The sequence below is a fragment of the Dendrobates tinctorius genome, unplaced genomic scaffold (assembly GCF_039654945.1).
Source record: "Dendrobates tinctorius isolate UK_male_01 unplaced genomic scaffold, ASM3965494v1 ptg000226l, whole genome shotgun sequence".
Classification (NCBI taxonomy): domain Eukaryota; kingdom Metazoa; phylum Chordata; class Amphibia; order Anura; family Dendrobatidae; genus Dendrobates; species Dendrobates tinctorius.
Window position 1 is genome coordinate 2,236,256 of NW_027361893.1, and position 27,775 is coordinate 2,264,030.

Consider the following 27,775-nt stretch of genomic DNA (forward strand, 5'->3'; position numbering starts at 1 on the left):
GATCAACACTTTACAAATGCATATGGTTAAAGATTGTTTAGGCGTCCATCCAAGGTATAAAAAATAATAAATGGGGAAAAAGCAAGAGGGGGAGGGGAAAGTGGACGGGAAAAAGGAAAAAGAAGAGGGGAAGGGAAAGGAGGGATATATAATAACAAACAATAACAATAACATCAAAACAAAGTAGTCGTCGGCATCGACACTAGCAATAAGTGCATGTAGTATAAAATTAGATTAGATCAGGTGAACAGTTTTATACGTAACCCTGGAACCAGCCACCCCAAAAATCAAGGCCACCAAATCTAAGCGAGATTCAAATAGTATCTGATCCCTCTCCTCAAGGGTTGTCCCTCAAATATCTAGTCCACGGGGCCCAAGTCAACACATAAGATTTGTGACTAAAGACCTCCCAGCTAGACAGCTCCTCCAGACGAGAAATCTGATTTATTTTGTCACGCCACTCCTCCAATGTGGGGGGAGCGACATCTTTCCAATGAACAGCTATCAGTTGTTTTGCAGCGCTTAACATCAAGGGGAGTAGGCCATGTTTTTTTGGTAAAAAATCCTTTGATGGGCACGAAAGAAGAACCTCCGTCGCCCCGAGACTGGTCTTAATTAGCTGTAATTTCTTGAGAACCAGCTCGACACCGTCCCAAAAATGTCTCAATTTGGGACAATCCCAAAATATGTGTGTATGATGCCCTCCAGGATTAAGGCATCTCCAACAAGCATCATTATCAGCAAGACCCCTCTGAAAGAGCTTCGCGGGAGTCCAATGCCACCTGGTCAAAATTTTATAAGAGTTTTCTTGCAAAAGAACACACCTGGAGAATCCCCGTGCACTAGATAGCATCCTAGATACTTGTTCCCCTGTAAACGCAACATTAAGTTCCATCTCCCAGGAGTAAATAAATGAGGGCTTAAAATGTACCCCTGGAGAGATCAGATGTGAGTAAATACGAGACAAGATTTTTAGCCGTGGAAGCGGGAGTTTAATCATAATATCTAACCAGGACCAGTCCGATTTGATCGGGAATTTCTTCCTAAACTGCATGAGCGTGCGTCGAATATGCTGGCACTGGAGAAAGTTAGTTGGTTGACTCGTTGCATTTGATGGCCAAGATCCTCCCTGTAATATTTTATTACCGTAAAAGCTATTCAATGTATCTCTAGGGAGGGTAAACCACAGATTATAGGGATCCGAAAATCAGAATCCAATAAAAACGGTATCGAGCTAATCGGCGTAAATGTCGAAGGGAAAGTGCTCTCCGGTAACTCCCCCAACATCAATCTCCTGGTACGTAATGTAGTAGATGTTATCTCATCCAGTCTAAGGGTAGCCGGTGGTTTAGCCCTAGTCCATAAATAAGGCAAGCCCCTCGGACCCAACAAAGTCAGATCGACACACGCTCCCTCCCCTCCTTCAGAGCAAGACACTACCTTTAACCATCTGCCAAGGTGAATTGCTTTATAATCTACCAAGGGGTCTGGAACTCCCAATCCACCAGAAGAGACTGGGTAAGTAAGAAGCCTATAAGGCAACCTAGCCGGTTTAGATTTCCAGATGAATTTTCCTATCAGTGACTTTAATGACTCAAAAAAGGTCAGGGGTATCTGAATCGGCACCATATTCATGGTATACAAAATGATAGGCATAATATATGCCTTAAATACATTTATGCGACCCAACCAAGATAAAGTAGGTAGGTTATATTTATGCATCAGGTTAGTAACTTTCTTCAATAAGGGAACGAAATTACTTTGAAATAAGTTAGTAGGATCCCTAGTTATAAATATTCCTAAGTATTTGATAGAATCCTTAGCCCAAGAGAAGGGAGTCTGAGTACGAAGAGTGGAAAGTTGGGGATACGGGAGAGTGATATTTAATGCTTCAGATTTAGCTAGATTAATTTTAAAATTGGAGAGGGAGCCAAATTGTTGAAAAATTTGAAGGATGATCGGGAATGCCTGAGGTGGATTGGATATGAGGAAAAGCAAATCATCTGCGAAAGCTAGCGTTTTAAACGTCCCCGCGCCCACCGTCAACCCCTCTATATGTTGTTCTTGTCGGATACGTTGTATCAAAGTTTCTATAACCAAAATGAACAGAGAAGGGGACAAAGGGCATCCTTGCCTAGTCCCGTTGTGAATCTCCAAACTTTTAGATAAGGTGCCGTTTATCCTGACCCTGGCCGTCGGTTGGGAGTAGAGAGAAAGGACTGCTGCTATATACTGAGGAGGAAAGCCAAACTTAATCAACACCTGCTCCATAAATCTCCAGCACACTCCGTCAAAGGCCTTCTCGGCATCAGTTGACAAGAGTACCAAGGGGACCTGTCGGGTTTTAGCAAACATTATGGACTGTATGACCCTGGTGGAGTTATCTTTACCTTCCCTCCCCCTCACAAAGCCCGCCTGATCCGCATGAATTAATTTGGGTAAAAAATTACCTATTCTGCCCGCTAGTATTTTAGCCCACAGTTTTATGTCCGCATTAAGTAATGAAATTGGTCTATAGCTGGCGCACAGGTTTGGGTCCTTACCCTCCTTCGGGAGAACCGTAATATATGCCTCTAATGATTGCTTAGGGGGAAGCTGACCTTTCAAATAGGAGTTAAACAAGGTAACCAATTGAGGTAAGAGTGATTTTATAAACTTTTTGTAATATATAATGGGGAGACCATCCGGGCCCGGAGCCTTTCCATTTGGAATGGTGGAAAGTGTATCCAAAATTTCTTTAGGGGTAACTGGAGCGGTCAACAAAGCCTGGCCCTCCGGGGTTATTTTAGGTAAAACTAGTGGAGTCAGGAATTCTCTAATTTTTTCTATAGCTATTATTGGGTCTCGCATGCTATCTGGTACATTTAGATTATATAAGTTATCATAAAAGGATCTAAACTCCTCGGCAATATCAGCAGTCTCGAAAATTGAGGAGCCATCCAGAGACCTGAGTTGTCTAACAAACGTCCTTTCTTGCTGCTTTTTAAGCAATGAAGACATAAGCTTGCTACTTTTATTGCCATGAAGATAGAACCTCTGTTTACATCTCATGTAGGTTTTGGCCGATTGGATATTCAAAAGATTTTTTAGCGAATTTCTTAGGTCCGTTAGTTCAGCTAGTGTCTTAGTTACTTGAGATCTCTTATGTAATCTTTCCAAAGAACTAATTTGATGTAAAATAGACACAACCTGTTTTGTCCTTTCTTTTTTGAGATAGGAACTCAAAACTATAAACTCTCCTCTCATAACCGCTTTATGTGATTCCCACACCACAGGAGTAGGTGGGCCAGAGTGCAAATTTGTCTGAAAAAAGAAGTCCAGAGTGTCAGTCAGTCTCGTAATATGGGAATCTGAATCTAATAATGTCTCATTAAGCGACCAAGACCCGGCTGGTCGCGGAAGGGTTTTTATGCCCATATCGAGGAAAATAGGAGCATGGTCCGATAGTGTGATGACGTCTATGGTCGCGTTTTTGACTAATGAGAGGTTGGTTGTCTGTGTCAATATATAATCAATTCTATGGTAGCTACCACACGGATGGGAATAAAAAGTGTAGTCTCTGTCCGAAGGAGAGAGTGTCCTCCAGGGGTCTATCAAATGCAACTTCTGGAAAGAAAGGTGTAATTTTCTCAGTGCCTTTTGGGAAAGGGCAGACTTACCCGTGGAAGTATCTAAAGATGGATTGAGTGGGACATTAAAGTCTCCCCCCATCAGCAGTAACCCTTCAGTAAATAGTTTTAAAGTATCCATCGTCCTGCACAACCAACCAACCTGACCCTTGTTTGGGGCATAGAGGTTACATAAGGTAACTTTGGTATTAGCGATAAGGCCCTTCAGTATAATATACCTTCCTTCAGAATCTGAAAGGCAGTCATGTAAGACAAAAGGAACACCTTTTTTAATAGCAATACTCACTCCTCTAGATGCCGACCCCCCCTGTACTATGATACCAGGTCGGGTAACGAGATCTGGACATGTCTGGTACTCTCCCCGCTTTAAAATGTGTCTCCTGTAGAAAGATCACACTAGCCTTTTTTGTATGCAAAAGGTTCAGTATCTGATTTCTCTTACACGGGGAGCGTAACCCCTTTACATTATACGAAGCCACTATTATAGAGGCAAATTTTTCCATGTCACCCATAGTAAGTTAGATGTAACAAAAGAAAAAATAAATAATAAAGTGTCACATGCCGACAGACCACAAAAGATACAAAATACAAGGTGAAATAACAGTAACCGATAAATAACAATAACCATCTACCTGCCAGTGGCAGGAGCAGGGGGACCAACGTACCCCCCATGACAGATCAGGGAATCACATCCCCAACACACGAGTAGCACACATTAGCTTGTATAGCAATCAAATGAAAGTGTCAACACCTAGGCAGGCGTCAATCAAGGCAAACACAAGTGAACCAAGCCATTGTAAAATGAAACCAAGAAACTACTGAGTCCAAATGTAAGAAAATGCGACTAGACCCAGTTATGCAATATTCAGGGGGGCATCTCTCTTCTTGCCTCAGATTTCCCTCGCTTAGGAGGGATGCGTCTCTTCACTGAGGCCCACTCCCCCTGACCTCCTGTATAAGCGTTGATAGGAGGAGGCGTGCGAAGATCCATATCCAAAGGTAGCCAAGAGGGGATATCAATAGAAGCAATGCCAAAAGTGTCCCATATTTTGCTTAAGTCGACAGGACTTCTCACTGTTACTTGCTTGCCGTCTCCATTTACCGATATTCCAAACGGAAACAGCCATTTATAGAGAATTTTACGCGAGCGTAGTATTTCCAATAAGGGTCTCAGGATTCTTCTCTTTGCAAGGGTCGACGGCGCAATGTCCTGGTAGAGTTGTATGGCAGATCCTTCGTAAGCGAGATTTTTAGCATCCCTTGCAGCAGACAGAATAGCATTGGTGTCCACATAACTCAACAAGCCGCAGATCACATCCCTCGGGGGTTCAGAGGACTTAGGCCTGGGTCTGAGCGATCTATGGACCCTCTCAATCACAATTTGGTCGCATTTTTCTTGTGGAATTAGAAGGGCAAAGATTTCTTTCGTGGATTTTTCCAATATTTCTGCAGAAACACTTTCAGACAATCCCTTAATCCTTATATTTTTTCTGCGGCTTCTATTCTCTTGATCTTCCAAGGCCAGAAGAGAGTTATTAAGCTGTTCTCTGTGGTATTCCAAATGGTCCCTCATGGCATTAGAGTAGCTAATAAGAGAGGACTGAGATGCTTCAAGGGACTCCACTCTGTTACCAATATGTGACAAATCAGCTCTCATACCGGATATCTCTGTAACCAAAGGTTTTAATGCTTGGGTCAGAAGTTTTTTAAATACTGATCTAGAGAACTTCCCAGAGTCTGAGTGGGTAATGTCACTGCCTGAGACATCTTCACTTGAGTCAGAGTCCTCGACCCGTTCCTCTACCTCAACATTAGTGTGTAGCTTTTTTGGTGTGGGCCTAGCCGACCCTGATTTATTTTTCAAAAATTTCTCCATTTCGCCTTGCCTGCCTCGATGTGCCCCAGTATCCAGCGATTTTGCACGCTCTTTATTAGATTTGACCATAATGTTAAATTGAAGCGTGCATTTAAAGTCACCACTCGTGCATTTAGGGAAAGTCTATTAATACATGTTCATGGATGAAAAAGACCTCATGCTTCTTAAAGGGTGGAGCGCTGGCATCAGTAAATAAGGCCTTGATATGGTGCCCTATATATATTGTTTCTTGCTGCTGTAGTGTGGGGTCAGGCAGGACCCAGCGTCTCCGGAAAGGGGGAGCAGCACCTCCAAATCACCAGTCACTACACACAGCAAGGAGCGCCCGACCCAGCCACCAGGAGCACTCAGCACTGCGGTCACCCTCTGATCACCAGCCAGGCTTCTGTGTCTAGCTCACCTCCCTCTCCTCCGGTAAGCAGACCTTCTCCTTTCTTTCTGTAGCGGTCAGCGGTCTCCCCTCTAACATAGGCTGTGGCCCTCCACCTCCTCCAACGGCTCTCCACAGTCCTCTGGCCCACGCTGCTCAGGAAGAAGCAGGAAGACGCGGCAAAGATGGCGCCCGTCCACCTCCGGCACCAGGATCTGTTCCCCGCGGCCGCTCTCCTCCCCGAAAGCCGCGGTTTCCTCCACTGAAACCTCCACCGCTCTCTCCTGGTCCAATTCTCTCTGGGGGGCACACCAAAGCCCCCGTTAGGGTCAAAATAGGGCTCCCTCCGTGGCTGGCAGCAGGAGCAACGGCGACACACGTCCTCCCCACAAGCGATCCAGGCCACGCCCCCATGATCAGTATCTTTTTGTTCAGTATGGCGGACCGAACAAAGGGAAAAAATAGTCAAAAAGCTCCCTAGCTTACTGGATCAAGAAAGCAATCACGGCTGCTTATAAAAATCAGGATCTACCTCCTCCGGAATCCTCCACTAGAGCTGTCTCTGTCTCCTGGGCAGAGAAGGCTAATGCATCCATTGAGCAGATCTACAAGGCCACGACCTGGTCTTCAGTCCATTCCGTCACTAGGCATTATAGATTAGATCTTATGTCAGTACGAGATCTAGCCTTTGGCAGGAAAGTCCTGCAAGCCGTGGTCCCTCCCTAAACCATTATCCTTTGGTATACCTCCTGTGTGCTGTCATGGAGGGTATTAGAAACTAAACTACCGGTAAGTGTAGTTCTATTTTCTGTTGCTAAATGTGATACAGCCCGCTGTATTCCACATTGTCATTTTGTGGCGGTGATATAAAGCCGTCTGCAACCTTTTCATTTAGTGGCATTGAAGTTGTTCTGTGTGCAGAGCTGTTGCACATAATTTTTTCTTTTTACAAATGTGATTCAGCAGCCGAGATCTGAGTTTGAAATTGTTTGGAGGCGATCTTCTAGATTATGTGCATCTTTGGCATCCAGTTTCTTATGGTCATCTGACGAGCATCAAACACTCTCTGGTAATTGGTGTTGGGCAGATGAGTAATAGTTGTAGGCTGGATCCTGGATCTCATACCTCCCATAGCCGCCCTGTTATTGATCCTGTTGTTCATTCCCATTCCTTCCGCCGTCATGCCCCTTTTCCTGCTCAGTTCATCTAACAACACGTCAGCCATATGTCTCCGTCAAGCTTACGAGCAGGAACTGTAGGAAAGTGGGCGTTCCAACGCCACGGACAATCTTTTAGATTAGACGTGGGCAAATGGCAGCCTGAGAGCCACATCCGGCCCTTTGGTTGCACCTTTCTGGCCCGCAGACAAACACAGAAAGGGCAGGAACACAGATGTGAGCTCATGGCTTGGTATTCGCCCAGCCCCTCTGTCTTACTATTGGTGAAGCAGCTTCTGCCGGAGGAAGCGAGGAGCTGCTGAGATCCCTCACAGCAGAGCAGTTCTGGCTGCTGTTGTAGGGTCGCTGAGAAGTCCGGACTGCAGTTCCCAGCAGCTTCTCCACATGCTGGTAATTAATCACCTCCTAAGTGAAATTAGAACTAGGAGGCAGTTGTGCTGTGTAAATGATGACTGGCAGAGCTGTGTCCTTTTAACCCCACAACTGCTGGATCACAACTTGAAATCAAACTGGAGGGAGAGCAGCTAATTATTATCTGCTGCACCATTCTCTCCCTCCCTGGCAACTTCTTTCATCTCAGGGATCAGTCTGATAAGAGATAAAACACTTGGGCCAAGTATACAGTGTCTAATAGTGAAATGCCCCCTCAGCCTCACTATATGCAACCTGGAAATCTCACATTCTGTGTGCACCTCCCTCCCTCTATCCTTCTGTAGTGAAATATGCTTCCCAAATTTCTCTTCTTCTTGTGTGCCTCATGTACCCTGGTGGCTGATCTGTGTGCGTGCCCATGTGTGCCCCATGTACTCTGGTGGCTTGTCTGTGTGTGTGTGCCTCTTCTCCACTCCATAGACTGAAAGGAAGACTTCTTACCGATTCTGTCACTTCTCAGCACATAGAAGTGGTGACCAATTAATTTTTTGAATGCCCTTAATTTTTTTTTCTTAAAGGGGCTTTCCAGATTCAGAAAACTCACTGCTCCCCTTTTAGGGCTTGATCATACATCAGTTTTTCACATACAAGTTCTATCCTTGTTTTTCACAGACAGCACTCATACCTAGTATAATCTGTGGGTGTGACGTCCGTCTGCGAATCTGGGCTGCAGTAAGACAGCACCCCGAGCAAGCCCGATACCCTTTACCCCTATACAGGGATCTTGATTTACAGCAGAGTCCAGGAGGTAGCTGTCTGAAAGAGAGCAGCGGACCAGAGCAGGACGGTCGCCAGGAAGGGGTTAAAAAAACGGGACCAAAAGTGTAGTCTGGAATCCAAGTCTAAACCAGGTGGGCAGCAAAGGTACAAAAACGGCAGACAGTAGCACAGTCAAATCCAGGCCAAGGTCAGAGTCATAAACCGGGAGGGAGGCAGAGGTACAAAATCGTTAGGCAGGAGCAGAGTCAGAAATCCAGGCAAAGGTCAGAATCAAAGATGGCAAATAACACACTAGTACACTGGGGAAACCAAGACTATATCTGGCGGCCTGCAAGACAGGTCCCAAGGTATTTGGAGGATCAGGCTATCCCTCACAGGTTCACAGTCTGATGATGTCATTTGGACCGCCCCCAGGACCAGGCCAGATGGTGATGCACCAACCCCTTCATGACTGACAGAGGAGCGGAGCCTGCGCCCACCAGATGCCTGCGCAGGAGCCCCTTCTCTGTCACCACCACCCATGGGGAAACCACGGCGCCTCCTAGTGGCCGAGGCAGGAACAGCTGTCCCCGAGTCCGACGGTGATGTGACCGCCCAGCTCCTCCCAGTGGCCGAGGCAGGAACAGCAGTCCCTGTGTCTGACGGCGACGTGACAGTACCCCTCCTTCTAAGAGGGGCCTCCGGACCCTCAAAACCAGGTTTATTAGGGTGAAGGAGGTGACATTTTCTAATCAATCTTTTGGCGTGGATGTCACTAGCGGGAACCAAGGACCTCTCCTCCGGGCTGTAGCCCTTCCATTGCACCAGGTACTGCACGGTACCTCTCACTAAGCGGGAGTCAAGAACACCCTGAAGTTCGTATTCCAAGGTGCCCCTGACAAAAACTGGAGGAGGAGGAGGGGACTGAACAGGATGGATTGGAGAGCGGGACATCTTGAGGAGAGATTTGTGGAAAACATTGGGCAATTTAAAAGACTGAGGGAGTTTTAAACGAAAAGCTACCGGGTTAATCACTTCCAATATTTCATATGAACCAATGAATCTGGGACCCAGTTTGGCAGATGGCACTTTAAGCTTGATATTCTTGGTGGAAAGCCAGACCTTGTCCCCAACTCCCAGGTGTGGTCCCTTGGATCGCCGTCTATTTGCAGCCAAAGCTTGTCTAACCTGGGACCCCTTCAAGTTTGATTTTACTTCCGACCAGATAGCCTTTAACCGATGTATAGATTTTTCTACCCCCGGGAGCTCAGACAACCTGGCCGAAAATGAACCAAAGCGTGGGTGCAGTCCAAGATTGCAGTAAAAAGGGGTAGTTTTGATGGACTCTTGGTATTGGTTGTTCAGGGCGAACTCCGCTAACGGCAGATGTTCCACCCAGTCGGATTGATGCTCCAATACGTAACAGCGGAGATACTGCTCCAGAGCCTGGTTGGTGCGTTCAGTTTGACCATTGGTCTCAGGGTGATAGGCAAAGGAGAAGGACAATTCAACGCCTATGCGTTTGCAGAACGCCGTCCAGAACTTGGAAACAAACTGGGTACCCCTGTCGGACACAATATTTACCAGAGCGCCGTGCAATCGTATAACATGAACAATGAAGAGCTTACTCAAAGTTTCAGAATTAGGTAAACCAGAGAGGGGAACAAGATGACATTGCTTACTGAACCTATCCACCACCACCCAGATACACGTCTTCCCTTCTGAGGGCGGCAGGTCAGTAATGAAGTCCATGGAGATGTGGGTCCATGGACTCTCAGGAATGGGCAAGGACTGGAGCCAGCCGGCAGGGCGATTATGGGGGGACTTGGCGCGGGCACAGATTTCACAAGCTGACACAATCTTTACAATCCTTAACCACCGTCGGCCACCAAAAATTCCTAGTCACCAGTCTGGTGGTATTATTGACACCAGGATGGCCTGCCAGAACGGAGTCATGCGACTCTTTCAGAACTTGCAGGCGAAACGTTGCCGGAACGAACAATTTTGGGGGGGCGTCATGTCAGGGGCTTGTTCTGGGGACCTACGGATCGCTTCCAGAAAGTCCAAAGACACAGCCGAAACAACAATTCCCATTGGCCAATATAGGAACTGGTTCAGAGTCCTCGGCTTGTGAGGGGCAAAAACTGCGGGAGAGGGCATCAGCCCTTACGTTTTTAGTACCTGGATGAAAGGTGATTACAAAGTCAAATCTCGAGAAAAACAAGGCCCACCTTCCCTGTCTAGAATTCAGCCTTTTGGCTGACTCCAGGTAGGTCAAGTTCTTGTGATCTGTGATCACTGTAATTTTATGTTTAGCACCTTCGAGGAAGTGACGCCATTCCTCGAAGGCCCATTTTATGGCTAACAATTCCCGATATAATAATTCCTCTCCATAGGAGAGAACTTTCGGGAAAAGAAACCACATGGACGAAGCTGCGTAAGGGATGCCATACCTTGTGAAAGCACTGCCCCTACTCCAATCTCAGAGGCATCCACTTATACCACAATCGGCCGGTCTAGGTCAGGCTGGATTAGTACCGGGTTAGCCACAAAACACTCCTTTTAAAGAAGAAAATGCCTGAAGTGCCTCAGGTTTCCAATTAGCCACGTCTGCCCCCTTCCGGGTCAAATCCGTGAGTGGTTTGGCAATCTCTGAGAAACCCTTGATAAATTTGCGGTAGTAATTGGCAAACCCTAAGAATCGCTGCAGTGCTTTTAGCGATTTGGGCTGTACCCATGCTTTAATGGGTTGGATCTTGGCAGGATCCACGCGGAAACCTTTGCCTGAGACCATGTACCCCAGAAACTGTACCTCCTCAGCAAAAAAAAACACATTTTTCTAGTTTAGCAAATAAAGAATGTTCTCGTAGTCTTTGGAGCACAGAACAGATGTGCTGAGCGTGTGTCACAGGGTCAGCAGAGTAAATCAAGATGTCATCCAAATACACGACTACATACACCCCACAAATGTCTGTAAAAATATGATTTACAAAATTTTGAAACACGGCAGGTGCGTTGCTGAGTCCGAACGGCATTACGAGGCACTCAAAGTGGCCAAGGGGGGTGTTAAACGCGGTTTTCCACTCATCTCCCTCTCTTATGTGGACTAGATTATATGCCCCCCGGAGGTCAAGTTTAGTAAACCAACGGGCTCCCATAAGCTGATTAAAAAGATCAGGGATGAGTGGAAGCGGATACTGGTTCTTTACAGTGTTTGCGTTTAATTCCCGGTAATCAATGCAAGGTCTGAGACCCCCATCTTTCTTTTCCACAAAAAAGAACCCGGCCCCAACTGGTGAAGTGGATGGTCTAATAAAGCCTTTTTGTAAGCTGTCTGCTATGTAGTCATTCATGGCTTGACGATCTGGACCAGAGACATTAAATATTCTCCCCTTTGGGAGACGGGCATCCGGAATCAAGTCTATAGGGCAATCATACAATCGCATTCTCTATGAGGGGGTAATTTCTCAGATTCCACTTTAGAAAAAACATCCTCATAGTCCCTGAAGGCATAAGGTATGACGGGGGTTGTAACATTAACCTGGTTCACTGCTAGCGATATGCAGTTATCCTGACAGTGTGGATTCCAGCGCACAATATCACCAAGGTGCCAGTCAATTACAAGATTGTGCTTGTGTAACCACGGCATACCTAAAACAACTGCGACTGATAAATCATCAACCACAAAAAATGACATGTTCAGTATGTAATGCCCCCACTGACATAGCAATTCCTGGAGTAACTATTTCCACTCCACCCTGAATAATAGATGTGCCATTGATTGCAGTAGTTTTAATAGGGGCATTAAGCCTCGGTAGCGGTACACCCAGATTCCTGGCAACCAAAGAATCCATGACATTCCCCTCAGAGCCACTATCCACATAAGCCTTCAAGCACAGATATTTCTTACAAAATGAGAGAGACGGGTAACAAAACTTTAGCCGCATTAGCGGGCAACACCTGAGCCCCCGGGCAGGTTTGACCAGAGCTGCCCAGGGGCCGATGTCCCAGGACTGTGGATCTCTCACGTCCGGCGTTTTCCCTGAAGTCTCCAGACTGCAGCATACTTGTGTAGGAGGATGAAAGTGCTGCTCCAGGCTGTGCACTGAAGCAGGTAACAGGTGCTTTAGCCAAATAATCAGCTTAGGCAGGAGAGGGGGGAAAAAAAAAAAGTTCAAGAATAATGCTTTTATATACATATGCGATATATATAAAAACAATTTTTTTTGGGCCAGATATAATGTGACGTCCGTCTGCGAATCTGGGCTGCAGTAAGACAGCACCCCGAGTAAGCCCGATACTCTTTACCCCTATACAGGGATCTGGATTTACAGCAGAGTCCAGGAGGTAGCTGTCTGAAAGAGAGCAGCGGACCAGAGCAGGACGGTCGCCAGGAAGGGGTTAAAAAACAGGAACAAAAGCGTAGTCGGGAATCCAAGTCTAAACCAGGCGGGCAGCAAAGGAACAAAAACGGCAGACAGTAGCAGAGTCAAATCCAGGCCAAGGTCATAGTCATAAACCGGGAGGGAGGCAGAGGTACAAAATCGTTAGGCAGAAGCAGAGTCAGAAATCCAGACAAAGCTCCGAATCAAAGATGGCAAATAACAAACTAGCACACTGGGGAAACCAAGACTATATCTGGCGGCCTGCAAGACAGGCTCCAAGGTATTTGAAGGATCAGGCTATCCCTCACAGGTTCACAGTCTGATGACCAGGCCAGATGGTGATGCACCAACCCCTTCATGACTGACAGAGGAGCGGAGCCTGCGCCCACCAGATGCCTGCGCAGGAGCCCCTTCTCTGTCACCACCACCCACGGGGAAACCACGGCGCCTCCTAGTGGCCGAGGCAGGAACAGCCGTCCCCGAGTTCGATGGTGACGTGACCGCCCGGCGCCTCCCAGTGGTTGAGACCGGAACAGCAGTCCCTGTATCTGACGGCTACGTGACAGTCCGGTGCCTCCCAGTGGCCGAGGCAGGAACAGAAGTCCCTGTGTCTGACGGCGACGTGACAGTGGGGGGCTGATCACATATCCAAGTTTCATTGTTATTTTTGCATACTGAGTGGTCTTTCCAAAATCACAGACACATGTCTGGTATTGATTCGAGTGTTTTATCAAAATCAGCAATGCAAATCTGAGAAAAAAAAATCGGATAGCACTCAGATGTCATCGGCTGCTAGATAGGAAAAGGTAGAGAAACTTATTTCTAATTGGAATAAAACGGATGAAACTCAGACCAAACGCAAATGAGATGTTGACATTGTGGAAGATCTGATGAAATGCTGAACAGAATCACTGATGAAACAAGGATTGTTTTTCTGAAACATGAGAAACTTATTTTTCGGATTATAAGACGCTCCGGAAAATAAGACACACCCCAAATTTTGAAGAGAAAAATAGGAAAAAATTTTTATTTAAATAAAAATGTGGTGTTTCTTATAATCCATGCATCTTATTGTTTACCGGGGGTGGTGGCTGTGGTGAAGCGGGGTCCCTGGGTCGCTGCTGCAGGCTGGGATGAGGGGGTATCCGATGTGCAGTGCGCCGCTGCAGGTGTCCGGTGCTGCGGGTGTGGCCGTCGGTGGTGCTGGGATGTCTGGCGCTGCTGCCTGGGTCTCCAGTGCTGCGGGGGGCTCTGCCTACCTTTTGTGAAAGGCCAGAGTCCCCTGCAGTTTCATGGTTTCCTGTGCGGAGGACTCCGGGAAATGGCTGCCGGGGGGCGGCGCATGCTCTGATGGAGATCTCAGCATCAAGATCTCTATCTGCGTGTGCGCCATCCCCCGGCGACCATTTTTCTGGAGTCCTCTGCACAGGAAACCAAGGAACTGCGGGGGGGCTCTGACCTTTCATAAAATGTCGGCAGAGCCCCCACCCCGCAGAATCGGTGACCCGGACACCACCGCCGGGCACCCCAGCAGCACCGCCGGGCGCCCCCTCATCCCAGCCTGCAGCAACAGTACCAGTAAGGTATATCCTCATAACACCCCCCCCATTTCCCCCCCAAATTTGGGGGGAAAAAGTGCGTCTTATAATGCGTAAAATACGGTATATCTGAATTAGCTCTTACTGCAAGACAGGCTCCAAGGTATTTGAAGGATCAGGCTATCCCTCACAGGTTCACAGTCTGATGACCAGGCCAGATGGTGATGCACCAACCCCTTCATGACTGACAGAGGAGCGGAGCCTGCGCCCACCAGATGCCTGCGCAGGAGCCCCTTCTCTGTCACCACCACCCACGGGGAAACCACGGCGCCTCCTAGTGGCCGAGGCAGGAACAGCCGTCCCCGAGTTCGATGGTGACGTGACCGCCCGGCGCCTCCCAGTGGTTGAGACCGGAACAGCAGTCCCTGTATCTGACGGCTACGTGACAGTCCGGTGCCTCCCAGTGGCCGAGGCAGGAACAGAAGTCCCTGTGTCTGACGGCGACGTGACAGTGGGGGGCTGATCACATATCCAAGTTTCATTGTTATTTTTGCATACTGAGTGGTCTTTCCAAAATCACAGACACATGTCTGGTATTGATTCGAGTGTTTTATCAAAATCAGCAATGCAAATCTGAGAAAAAAAAATCGGATAGCACTCAGATGTCATCGGCTGCTAGATAGGAAAAGGTAGAGAAACTTATTTCTAATTGGAATAAAACGGATGAAACTCAGACCAAACGCAAATGAGATGTTGACATTGTGGAAGATCTGATGAAATGCTGAACAGAATCACTGATGAAACAAGGATTGTTTTTCTGAAACATGAGAAACTTATTTTTCGGATTATAAGACGCTCCGGAAAATAAGACACACCCCAAATTTTGAAGAGAAAAATAGGAAAAAATTTTTATTTAAATAAAAATGTGGTGTTTCTTATAATCCATGCATCTTATTGTTTACCGGGGGTGGTGGCTGTGGTGAAGCGGGGTCCCTGGGTCGCTGCTGCAGGCTGGGATGAGGGGGTATCCGATGTGCAGTGCGCCGCTGCAGGTGTCCGGTGCTGCGGGTGTGGCCGTCGGTGGTGCTGGGATGTCTGGCGCTGCTGCCTGGGTCTCCAGTGCTGCGGGGGGCTCTGCCTACCTTTTGTGAAAGGCCAGAGTCCCCTGCAGTTTCATGGTTTCCTGTGCGGAGGACTCCGGGAAATGGCTGCCGGGGGGCGGCGCATGCTCTGATGGAGATCTCAGCATCAAGATCTCTATCTGCGTGTGCGCCATCCCCCGGCGACCATTTTTCTGGAGTCCTCTGCACAGGAAACCAAGGAACTGCGGGGGGGCTCTGACCTTTCATAAAATGTCGGCAGAGCCCCCACCCCGCAGAATCGGTGACCCGGACACCACCGGCGGGCACCCCAGCAGCACCGCCGGGCGCCCCCTCATCCCAGCCTGCAGCAACAGTACCAGTAAGGTATATCCTCATAACACCCCCCCCCATTTCCCCCCCAAATTTGGGGGGAAAAAGTGCGTCTTATAATGCGTAAAATACGGTATATCTGAATTAGCTCTTACTGCAAGACAGGCTCCAAGGTATTTGAAGGATCAGGCTATCCCTCACAGGTTCACAGTCTGATGACCAGGCCAGATGGTGATGCACCAACCCCTTCATGACTGACAGAGGAGCGGAGCCTGCGCCCACCAGATGCCTGCGCAGGAGCCCCTTCTCTGTCACCACCACCCACGGGGAAACCACGGCGCCTCCTAGTGGCCGAGGCAGGAACAGCCGTCCCCGAGTTCGATGGTGACGTGACCGCCCGGCGCCTCCCAGTGGTTGAGACCGGAACAGCAGTCCCTGTATCTGACGGCTACGTGACAGTCCGGTGCCTCCCAGTGGCCGAGGCAGGAACAGAAGTCCCTGTGTCTGACGGCGACGTGACAGTGGGGGGCTGATCACATATCCAAGTTTCATTGTTATTTTTGCATACTGAGTGGTCTTTCCAAAATCACAGACACATGTCTGGTATTGATTCGAGTGTTTTATCAAAATCAGCAATGCAAATCTGAGAAAAAAAAATCGGATAGCACTCAGATGTCATCGGCTGCTAGATAGGAAAAGGTAGAGAAACTTATTTCTAATTGGAATAAAACGGATGAAACTCAGACCAAACGCAAATGAGATGTTGACATTGTGGAAGATCTGATGAAATGCTGAACAGAATCACTGATGAAACAAGGATTGTTTTTCTGAAACATGAGAAACTTATTTTTCGGATTATAAGACGCTCCGGAAAATAAGACACACCCCAAATTTTGAAGAGAAAAATAGGAAAAAATTTTTATTTAAATAAAAATGTGGTGTTTCTTATAATCCATGCATCTTATTGTTTACCGGGGGTGGTGGCTGTGGTGAAGCGGGGTCCCTGGGTCGCTGCTGCAGGCTGGGATGAGGGGGTATCCGATGTGCAGTGCGCCGCTGCAGGTGTCCGGTGCTGCGGGTGTGGCCGTCGGTGGTGCTGGGATGTCTGGCGCTGCTGCCTGGGTCTCCAGTGCTGCGGGGGGCTCTGCCTACCTTTTGTGAAAGGCCAGAGTCCCCTGCAGTTTCATGGTTTCCTGTGCGGAGGACTCCGGGAAATGGCTGCCGGGGGGCGGCGCATGCTCTGATGGAGATCTCAGCATCAAGATCTCTATCTGCGTGTGCGCCATCCCCCGGCGACCATTTTTCTGGAGTCCTCTGCACAGGAAACCAAGGAACTGCGGGGGGGCTCTGACCTTTCATAAAATGTCGGCAGAGCCCCCACCCCGCAGAATCGGTGACCCGGACACCACCGCCGGGCACCCCAGCAGCACCGCCGGGCGCCCCCTCATCCCAGCCTGCAGCAACAGTACCAGTAAGGTATATCCTCATAACACCCCCCCCATTTCCCCCCCAAATTTGGGGGGAAAAAGTGCGTCTTATAATGCGTAAAATACGGTATATCTGAATTAGCTCTTACTCTCCAATCCCAGGTTCAGCCACTGATTCCGGTGTCTGTTATTGTTTGATGACATATCAACACTACTGGATCCAAAACCTGAGCTCAGCAGCTTCATGTGAGTTGACGACATGAGTCGTCATAGCCATTGAGCTCATTGACTGGTTGCAGCGTTATAGACGTGACTTGAGCACTGAAAACAATGATAGGCACCAGGAACTGTCACGAAGACGCGGCACTGGCCCCGGGAGGGTGAGGAAAGTTTTTTCACGACAGCGTAGGAGGTTGTCTCCATACCCTAATGGGGGGCAGGAAGCACAAAGAGGTTAAAAACACCTCCCACCTCCCATTAGCCAGTGTCTTTCCTGTCCGCCATGGGGCATGGACAGGTTCCAGGTATGCTGCGTGGCCGGCGACTGCAGTAGTAGCTTAGAGATTAGACCTTCAGCAGGGCAGTGGTGGTCATGGACTCTGCCTTTCCTCCTCTCTCCTGCTCTCGTCTCCCCTTCGGGTGGATTCAGGGACCTTTTCCTGGCCCACCTGCGTCCCCTTGTGGGGGTAAAGCGGGCCAGTGATCCCCTTCCCGGAGGCCTCCCTGAGCTCTCCGGCGTCTCTCCCTCCTGTACGCGCCGATCGGTGACCCAGAAGTCCCGTCATCCAGGTGCACGCGTCACTTCCGGCTCTTGCGTTTCAGCGTGGAACGCATGGAATTTCCGGTTTCGGCCCTGGAGGCCGAATGGCGTGCAAAGCACGCTCAAGATGCTGATGCCTGCTTTGGAGCCCGGAGGGGGAGGTATATTGCCAGCGCTGAGGGGCAGTGTTTATACATTATATAAACCTGCCAGAAGACGTCCCCAGGTAAGACAGATCCCTTTCAGCATGGAGAGCGCTCCCCCAGCCCCAGCAAGTGGTGGGATGGGTCCTAACATGAGGGTCTGGGTATTATAGGCTCCCCTACTTATGCTTTTCTCCCTTCCATTTATTCCATTTAGGGAGACAAGTCTACCCATAAAGCCTCCACTAAAAGATGCACCAAGTGTGTCATCTGTAACCTAAAGCTGCCCCTAAGATGGGAGAAAAAGCTGTGCCAGCCCTGTACAGATAAAGTAGTCAGAGCGGAGCACCCCTCTCTAATTGAGGAAATACGTACGCTTGTCAAACAGGAGGTGCAGACCTCTTTGGCCACGTTTACTCCTCCGCCACCCTGGCCTCCAGAACGCGACCGGTTTCCTGGCAGACACTTCTATGGAGTCAATCCATTGGTCCAGGCTAACTCGGCCAGTGGGGAACTCTCGCTCAAGATGTGGAGCGGGGATGTAACCTCAAAAATAAAACTATGCTCTATTCCCTTTAAGGGCAAGTATGTGTTCGGACCAGCACTAGATGAGATCCTGTAAAAGGCCACGGATAGAAGGAAAGCCCTTTTCTGAGCAAAGACCACCTAGGAAGCATTTTTTTCGGCCCTCCCAATCTCAGCCCTCCCAGCCCAAGGGGAAGGGAAAAACTGGGAGATGGATCTATGCCAAAGGGAAGCTCAAAAACATTCTCATTCCCCAGCAACCACAGCAGGAAAAGCAATGACTCCGGTGTGTGTGGGGGGGGCTTCTAATAGAAATCGAGGCTTTCCCTCCCCAGATCTTGAGTCACCTTCCCTCCATCTGTAGAGTCTCAGGCCCTAATGATGTCGGGGCTTCAGGAGCTATTGGTGTCAGGAGTGATATCCCCGGTTCCAGAAAACGAACAGGGAAGAGGTCATTATTCCCGTCTTTTTATGGTAAAGAAACCCACAGGACAGGCCCGGATTATCATAAACCTAAGGGCTCTCAATCGTTTCATCACTTACCCCAAATTCAAGATGGAATCCATAAAATCAGCCATCCTCCTGATAGGCCCGCATTCCTTTATGGCAACTATTTACCTAAAGGACGCCTATTTCCATGTGCCTATACACCCTCAACACAAGAAATATTTAAGATTTGCGGTTCGGCTGAACCAAAGGTTAATGCACTTTCAATACAATGTGCTCCCCTTTTGGGATTTCGTCGGCCCCAAGGGTCTTCTCCAGAGTCACGGCGGAGGCAGTATCGTACATACGGGGACAAGGTATTTCCATCGTATCCTACCAGGATGACCTACTAATTATTGGTCCTTCCGCCGAGATGCTCAGAGACCATGTGGCCAGAACTCTGGACATTCTACAAAACCTGGGTTGGGTCCCCAACCTTAAAAAAACACTCCAGCCTTCAAGGTCAATAAGATTTTTGGGGGTTCTTGTGGACTCGGTGAGGCATATGTCATTCTTACCAGAGGACTATCACCAAAATCTGATAGAAAAGGTACTGAACCTCAAAAAACAAAGGTCACCTACAGACAGCTATGTCTCTCCTGGGTTCAATGACGGCCTGCATACAATCGGTGTCTTGGGTTCAGGCACACTCCCGAACTCTGCAAGCACACATTCTAAAAAACTGGGATGGGAATCCCAACTCATTAGCCAGAAGGACCCAAACAGGGAGTGTAAAAGCCTCCCTAGCCTGGTGGTCAAATCAAGCAAACCTTCGCAAAGGCGTAGGCTGGGTACAATCCACCCTGGTGACAGTGACCACGGATGCCAGCAGAAGAGGCTGTGGTATCTCGCGTTCCGTTCCACGGTCTCTGGAGCCAGCAAGTAAGCACCAAATCCTCCAATTTCAAGGAGCTAAAGGAGGTGGAGAAGGCTCTATATGCAGCGGATAGTCTTATCTTGGGGCACCACATCAGAGTTTACTCAGACAATATGACTTCTGTGGCCCATCTCAAACATCAAGTGAGCATGAGATTCGACAGTCTGAGAGGGCTCTCAGGCCGGATATTCTGCTGGGCTAAAAAACATCTCCTCTCCTTGACGGCAGTACACCTGAAGGGGTCCGAAAACCAACAGGCAGACTTTCTAAGCCACCGAGACATCCAGCCAGGAGAGTGGTGCCTGAAGAAGGAAGTTTTCAGGATATTGACAGACAAATGGGGCCTACCAGAGGTCGACCTATTGGCCTCAAGCCAGAATACACAAGTCGAGGCCTACTTTTCCCTAAATCCCAGGGACGCCTCTCAGGGAGTAGACTCCTTCGCCCACACATGAAGTTTTCGGCTGGCATATGTCTTCCCCTCGATACAATTACTCACAAAGACACTTTGAAAGATTTAGGATGATCAGGTACCAAATATCCTGGTAGCCTCGGTATGGCCGAAAAGGAGCTGTTTCAATCTCATTACAGAGCTCCAGTTGGAGGGCCAGTTCACTTGCCACTGTCACAAGACCTCCTTCTACAGTACAGGGTCCTCTTTGTCACCCAAAGCCTCGAATGCTGAACCTTGTAACCAGGTTACTGAAGCCCAAGTTTTACGAGCCAGGGGGCTCTCGCAATCGGTAATATCCACCTTACAAAAGTCAAGGAAACCTGTTACCAATGCCATATATAATAAAGTATGGAAGAAGTTCTCCTCATGGTGTCACCCTAATACACCTGATCCCTTCCACCCAAACATGTCGAAAATACTGGACTTTTTGAAAAAGGGACTGGAACTGGGTCTTGGACCAAGTACGCTAAAGGTTCAGGTTTCCGTTTTAAGTACCTTTTTTGACCAGGATCTAACTGGCCATTGGTGGATAAAGAGATTCATGGTTTCAGCAATCAGATTTCATCCCTCGAGACAAATTGTTGTCCCATCTTGGTACTTAAACTTGGTTCTCAGGGGCCTCACGGGTCCTCCATTCGAGCCCATCTTGTACTCCCCAGTTCCTCTCGTGCAAGGCAGCATTCTTGGTGGCCATATCTACAGCAAGGCGTGTAGGGGAGTTACAGGCTCTATCGGTGAGAGAGCCTTACTTAAGCATTTTTTACTGATTTAAGACTATTATGTTAAATCATTTCAGTATATGTGTTGTTGTCTATACTGTTTTTGACTGCAATAGTGTCCAAAATACTCTGATTTAACCACTTCCCCCAGCCAGTTTTGTGTTCCTAATCAGGGCCCATTTTTCAAATTTGACATGTGTCACTTTATGTGGTGATAACTTTGAAATTCTTCATAAAGAATAAGAGGAAACAAGTGGACATAGTAACATAGTTAGCAATGCCGAAAAAAGACCTTTGTCCATTAAGTTCAGCCTATATTCCGTCAGAATAAATCCCCAGATCTACGTCCTTCTAAAGAACCTAATAACTGTAAGATACAATATTGGTACGCTCCAGGAAGACATCCAGGCCTATCTTGAACCTCTCAACTGAGTCTGCCATCATCACCTCATCAGGCAAGGAATTCCAGATTCTCACTGCCCTAAATTCTCTTGAATCTTCTGGTTCCCATGTCTCCTTCATTACCAGCGCTGCCTGCAGAATGAATAAGGCGGCTCCTGGTGTCAGAAACAGATATAGCAGGAGCAGATAACAGAGGAGATGGGACACACTATGTGCAGAAGACCTAATGTGACAAAGAGGCAGAAAACTAGAGCAGTAGAAATTTGTCACGGGCATTAACCGGTGATGTGCACACAGCACGGATCCGGTTAAGCCTGAGACGAGCGGAGCAGGAGACCCCGCAGGCTGCTGGGAGTAAGCATACCCACAGGGTCACAGGACCTGCGGCACATGACCGCAGGAGGCGGGACTGGGGCGGAGTCCGCCGTGACTCACTGGGGAGACAGGGGAGAGTGCTGGTAGGAAAAGGTCAGCCAAGCCGATGTAGGGTTTGAGAGGGCAGCAATGGTACCAAATGGAGTATAACAGAAGAGGAGTCAGATGCAGGCAAGGGTAAGAACTGTGGAGGGCAGACGAGAGGTACAAGAGGGACAGACGAAGCGGTCAGAGTGGAGCAGGGGTCAAGTACCAGGCAGACAGCAAACAGTACAGAATCACTAGACACAAACCAAGACGGGAGGACGGACCGGATCTGCAACAGGGAATCAAACACAGAGCAGGCACAAGCACACAAGGGTCAAGCTACTCAGCTGAGGGCAAAAGTATAACTGACAGCGTTTGGAGCTTCTCAGGGCTATAAGAAGACCTCCCTGATCCAAAGACACGCCACAACCATTAACCCCTGACGTGCAGGTCCAAAACCTGCACTAGGATCATGGCAAAATTCACATAGTGTGATGCCATTTTGGGAATTATAACCTTGAATTAATTAATCTTTAGCGGTAGGGAGTATTTTGATCCAGTTGGAAGAATGTCTCAAGTGGGGTACCACAGGGCTCTGTCCTGGGCCCTGTATTGTTCAACATCTTTATCAACGATTTAGATGAAGGAATTGAGGGTAAACTGATTAAATTTGCTGATGACACAAAGCTAGGAGGGATAGCTAATACTAGAGAAGAGAGAGAGAGGATTCAAAAAGATTTAAATAAACTGGAGAAGTGGGCAGCAACTAACAGAATGGTTTTTAACAGGGAGAAATGCAAAGTACTACATCTGGGCAATAAAAATGAAAAAAGCATATATAGAATGGGAGGAATAGGGCTAAGTGACAGCACATGTGAAAAAGACTTGGGTATACTAATAGATCACAGACTGAATATGAGTCAACAGTGTGATGCAGCAGCAAAAAAGGCAAATGCAATTCTAGGATGTATTAACAGAAGCATACAGTCTAGATCACGTGAAGTCATTATTTCCCTCTACTCCTCTTTGGTCAGACCTCATCTGGAATATTGTGTCCAGTTTTGGGCACCACATTTTAAAAAAGACATCAACAAACTGGAGCAAGTTCAGAAAAGAGCGACCAGAATGGTGACCGGTCTGCAAACCCTGTCTTGTGAGGAAAGGTTGCAGGATTTGGGAATGTTTAGTTTGCAAAAGAGAAGACTGAGAGGAGACTTAATAGCTGTCTACAAATATCTAAAGGGCTGTCACTTTGTAGAAGGATCAACTTTATTCTCATTTGCACAAGGAAAGACTAGAAGCAATGGGATGAAACTGAATGGGAAGAGACACAGATTAGATATTAGAAAAAACTTTTTGACAGTTAGAGTGATCAATGAGTGGAACAGGCTGCCACGAGAAGTGGTGAGTTCTCCTTCAATGGAAGTCTTCAAACAGAGGCTGGACAGACATCTGACTGGGATGATTTAGCGAATCCTGCTTTGAGCAGGGGGTTGGACCAGATGGCCCAGGAGGTCCCTTCCAACTCTACGATTCTATGATTCTATGATTCTATGATTCTATGACTACAAAGACACTACGCATATTAGCAATCAGTGGATGTTGGAGAGTGAAAATTGCACATTTGCAGTTTTATTACCCAACACATAGTGCCCAGATTGTGCTTCAGAAGACACACACACCATAAATTAAGTGGATTCTTCTCACTATAGCAATGCCAAATTCATGGATGCTGAATGTGGTTTGGGCGCAACACGAGGCTCAGAAGCGAGGGGGAGATTAGACTTTGGGAGATCGGATATTGCTGGATTGGGTTATGGAAGCCATGTTGCTTTTCAACAGCGTTTGAGCCACTAATATTGTAGAAACCTGTTTTTCCACTTACAGGTGATGGACCTGAGAGGGTGGCTTGTTTTTTGTGAGATGAGTAGAAGATTTTATTGGTATTATTTTCACCTACATAACATTGTTTGGTGGCTTTTTATTCCATATTTGGGAGGCAGAATGAACAAAGATGAACCCCATGCTCTACTGGTTCATCCTATTAAGTTTTCTATTACACTGTAAACTGTCATTGTCTTGGTGAATAATTCAATATTTTTACATAACTTGCTATTTTTACTGACAGTTTAAGCAGAAATGTTCAAAATTATAAAATTTAAGGATATTTTATTCAAAAATAAATATTGGTTTTATTCTTGGCAGATGACTGTACCAGAAGATCAGAGGGACAGCTGACATCTTCAATTTTTAAATTGGATGATCTTGAGATTCCACAGGATATAATTGAAGTGAATACTATTACTCCAGATATACCATCATCCCTTCACAGCAAAGATCTCTCATCTGATCCTTTGAAACAGGTCCTGTCTTCTGATTCATTACCGACTACTAAGGAAAATCAAAGTCACAAAATAAGAATTCAAAAACAAACTAAAGCAAAGAAGCCATTTTCATCTTCAGAATTTGGAAATAGTTTTCCTATCGAAAAGTCTTTTCTTAAACATCAAAAAATTCACACGGCAAAGAATAGCTTTTCTTGTTCCAAGTGTGGTAATTGGTTTAACCAGAAAGCGCATCTTGATAGCCACCAGAGAACCCATTCAAGGGAGAAGTCTTTTTCATGTTCAGAATGTGGGAAATGTTTTAAGTTAAAAACGGACCTTGATAGGCACGTGAGAACTCACACAGGGGAGAAGCCTTTTTCATGTTCAGATTGTAGGAAATGTTTTAGCTTAAAAACGGACCTTGATAGGCACGTGAGAACCCACACAGGGGAGAAGCCTTTTTTATGTTCAGAATGTGGGAAATGTTTTAACCATAAAGCGGACCTTGGTAGGCACGTGAGAACCCACACAGGGGAGAAGCCTTTTTCATGTTCAGAATGTAGGAAATGTTTTCAAGATAAATCAGCTCTTTTTAAACATCAGAGAACTCACACCGGGGAGAAGCCTTTTTCATGTTCAGAATGTGGGAAATGTTTTAACTTAAAAACAGGCCTTGATAGGCACGTGAGAACCCACACAGGGGAGAAGCCTTTTTTATGTTCAGAATGTGGGAAATGTTTTAACAGGAAAGTTCATCTTGATTGCCACCGGAGAACTCACACCGGGGAGAAGCCTTTTTCATGTTCAGAATGTGGGAAATGTTTTAACTTAAAAACAGACCTTGACAGGCACGTGAGAACCCACACAGGGGAGAAGCCTTTTTTATGTTCAGAATGTGGGAAATGTTTTAACAGGAAAGCTCATCTTGATTGCCACCAGAGAACCCACAAAGGGGAGAAGCCTTTTTCATGTTCAGAATGTAGGAAATGTTTTCGAGATAAATCAGCTCTTTTTAAACATCAGAGAACTCACACCGGGGAGAAGCCTTTCTCATGTTCAGAATGTGGGAAATATTTTAACAGGAAAGCGCATCTTGATGGCCACCAGAGAACTCACACAGGGGAGAAGCCTTTTTCATGTTCAGAATGTGGGAAATGTTTTAGAGATAAATCAGCTCTTTTAACACATCAAAGAACTCACACAGGGAAGAAGCCTGGACAGGAAATTACTAATAAAATCTAACTTCAAATCTCAGAGATAATAAAATAAGGTAGCACTCTGTATCGCTATAGCTTGCAAACGTGAAATAAGAAAATTGAACTGCATTACTGCACTTGAAATATGAAAAATTGAGAATACTTAGCGCATAAATTTGCCAATTCATGTGTACCTGGAAGCCACGTTAAGGCGAATGAATTGGCCAATTCTCTAAGCATTCTTAATTTTTCATATTTCTAGTGCAGTAATGCAGTTCAATTCTCATATTTCATGTTTGCAAGCTATTGCGCTACAGAGTGCTGCCTTATTTATTTTATTATATATGAGTTGGTGACTCTAGGTAAGCATCTGTTCACACCTAGTCTATGTTTGGATGTGACAGTCAGTTTTTTTAAATTTAGATAAGATAGAAAATGTCTGCGCTGGATAAACCACACGGATTAGGGAACAACACAAAATTCTAAAGATAAGTGGCAGATAAATATGGTAGTCTCAATAGACAAATATATCCAATGAAAAACGAAATATTCACCAAACTGACATATTCTGAAAAAAAAAAAAAAAAAATTACGATCCCAGAGATCAAACTAATTGAGACCATATACCAACACCATACAAAAGGATTTAAAAATCAAACATGTAAAATAGGCATATAAAAATGGAGACACTACAAGGGAATATATATATACCTTAGGTGCATTCAAAAAAATGACCTTCTGACATCACCAAGGTCCTGCAACTCCACTGCAGCCGGCAGCATCGTGCTGTGAAGAACGCCGGCGCACCGAGGGAGCAGCGTACAGTGAGTAATTAAGAGACTGTCACCGGCCGGGACAGTTCTCTCAGCAGTTATTGCTGGACTCAGTGCTTTAAACGTACTTTATCCTGTTTTTGGACCCTGCATGTGCATAACATAGCATGTGATTACCACTGCAGCGACGGAGCTTCGACTTCACTAGCTCCTATATAATCGCTACATTCTGGGCTCCTTTATGTGGCCTTGCACATTTTTTTTGAATGCACCTAAGGTGTGTGTGTGTATATATATATAATATATATATTCCCTTGTAGTGTCTCCATTTTTATATGCCTATTTTACATGTTTGATTTTTAAATCCTTTTGTATGGTGTTGGTATATGGTCTCAATTAGTTTGATCTCTGGGATCGTGATTTTTTTTTTTTTCAGAATATGTCAGTTTGGTGAATATTTCGTTTTTCATTGGATATATTTGCCTATTGAGACTTCCATATTTATCTACCACTTATCTTTATAATTTTTGTGTTGTTCCCTAATCCGTGTGGTTTATCCAGCACAGACATTTTCTATCTTATCTGCATTATAATCAAATGACCTAGTGGTGTGTTGTTTTGTTTTGCAGCGGATATTCCTCTCATAGTATTAGCGCCCCCAATATATTTATAATTATTAGTTTTTTGGAATTTGTATTCAAATCTCAGACAGAAGAATGTGGAAGTATAAACTCATGACAACCTTTGACGCAATCAGTGCAGGAATGAATGTGTCACATGGATTTATGTCTTTTTACATCAATTAAAGAATTTGCTCCTCAGATCTTGAGGAGGCATCACAACACAGAACCAGACCACAATCAGAGGACAATAAAACTTTTACATTCCTTATCTATGAACTGTTCCAATATTTATGGCCACGACTATTTCTCCCTCTCCCATAATGATAGGTCTGCTTCACGTCATTTGTCTTATCTATTGCATTATTTCTGTCTTGTTTATAAATATGTGACTTCAGATTTTGCATTATTCTATACCTCACGGAGACTTAAGTAGTCTTGAAAGCTTGCAATTTGTTACTATATTTTCAATTAGCCATTAAAAGGCATCAACCACTGAGGACTCTAGATTCTAAATATTTTTCTATCTACTGGCTAACACGGGAAAAAGATCTTTCCTGTATCTCAATGATTGAAGATAAATCAGAGGAAATAGATATAGAACTGTGTATGTAATCTATGATAGTATGAAAACACAGAGACCCCTGTAGTCTTTGTACTTGATGTAAATCTTGAATCCTTTTTGACACCCCTGCCTTATGCAGAAATGAGAGGATGAGGCTCCAGATATTGTGGCCAATAGAATCACCGGGGGGCTAATTACTGTGTCTTTTGGTACCCATGCAATGGATGCTTAAAGGTACGTTTCCACGTACCGTCTTCCTAGCGCTTTGGTCAAGAGCGGATAACCCGCTCCGCCCAAAGCGCCGCCCCCTGCTCTATGCGCGGTGCTTCTGGATATGCTCATTGAACACATCCGAAATCACCGCAAGGTACACATAGAGTAGGCAGTTTACCTTGCCGAGAATGGGCGTCTCCGCAAGGTAAACCAGCATGCTGCGGTCTGGAAAGACGTGCCGCAAGTCCGGTTTCGCGCGTGTGTCACCTGCATAATCAGACGCATAGTGGAGACGGGATTTCATAAAATCCCCTCCACTATGCAGGAACATGTGTCCACTGTGGATTAAACGCTGCGGTGTACGCCG

The 27,775-nt window shown here is 46.5% G+C and overlaps 2 protein-coding genes across 2 annotated transcripts in view; both read left to right on the forward strand.

Moving 5' to 3' along the window:
- Positions 1–25,341, forward strand: part of LOC141059331 (uncharacterized) — a 55,260-nt gene extending 29,919 nt beyond the window's left edge. The window contains exon 7 of the mRNA XM_073555659.1: positions 23,920–25,341. Coding sequence (XP_073411760.1) covers positions 23,920–25,283 — 1,364 coding nt within the window. The 3' untranslated portion in view covers positions 25,284–25,341. The remainder of the gene's footprint in view (positions 1–23,919) is intronic.
- LOC141059300 (uncharacterized) overlaps positions 1–27,775 on the forward strand; it is a 370,224-nt gene that overhangs the window by 189,800 nt on the left and 152,649 nt on the right. The window lies entirely within an intron of this gene.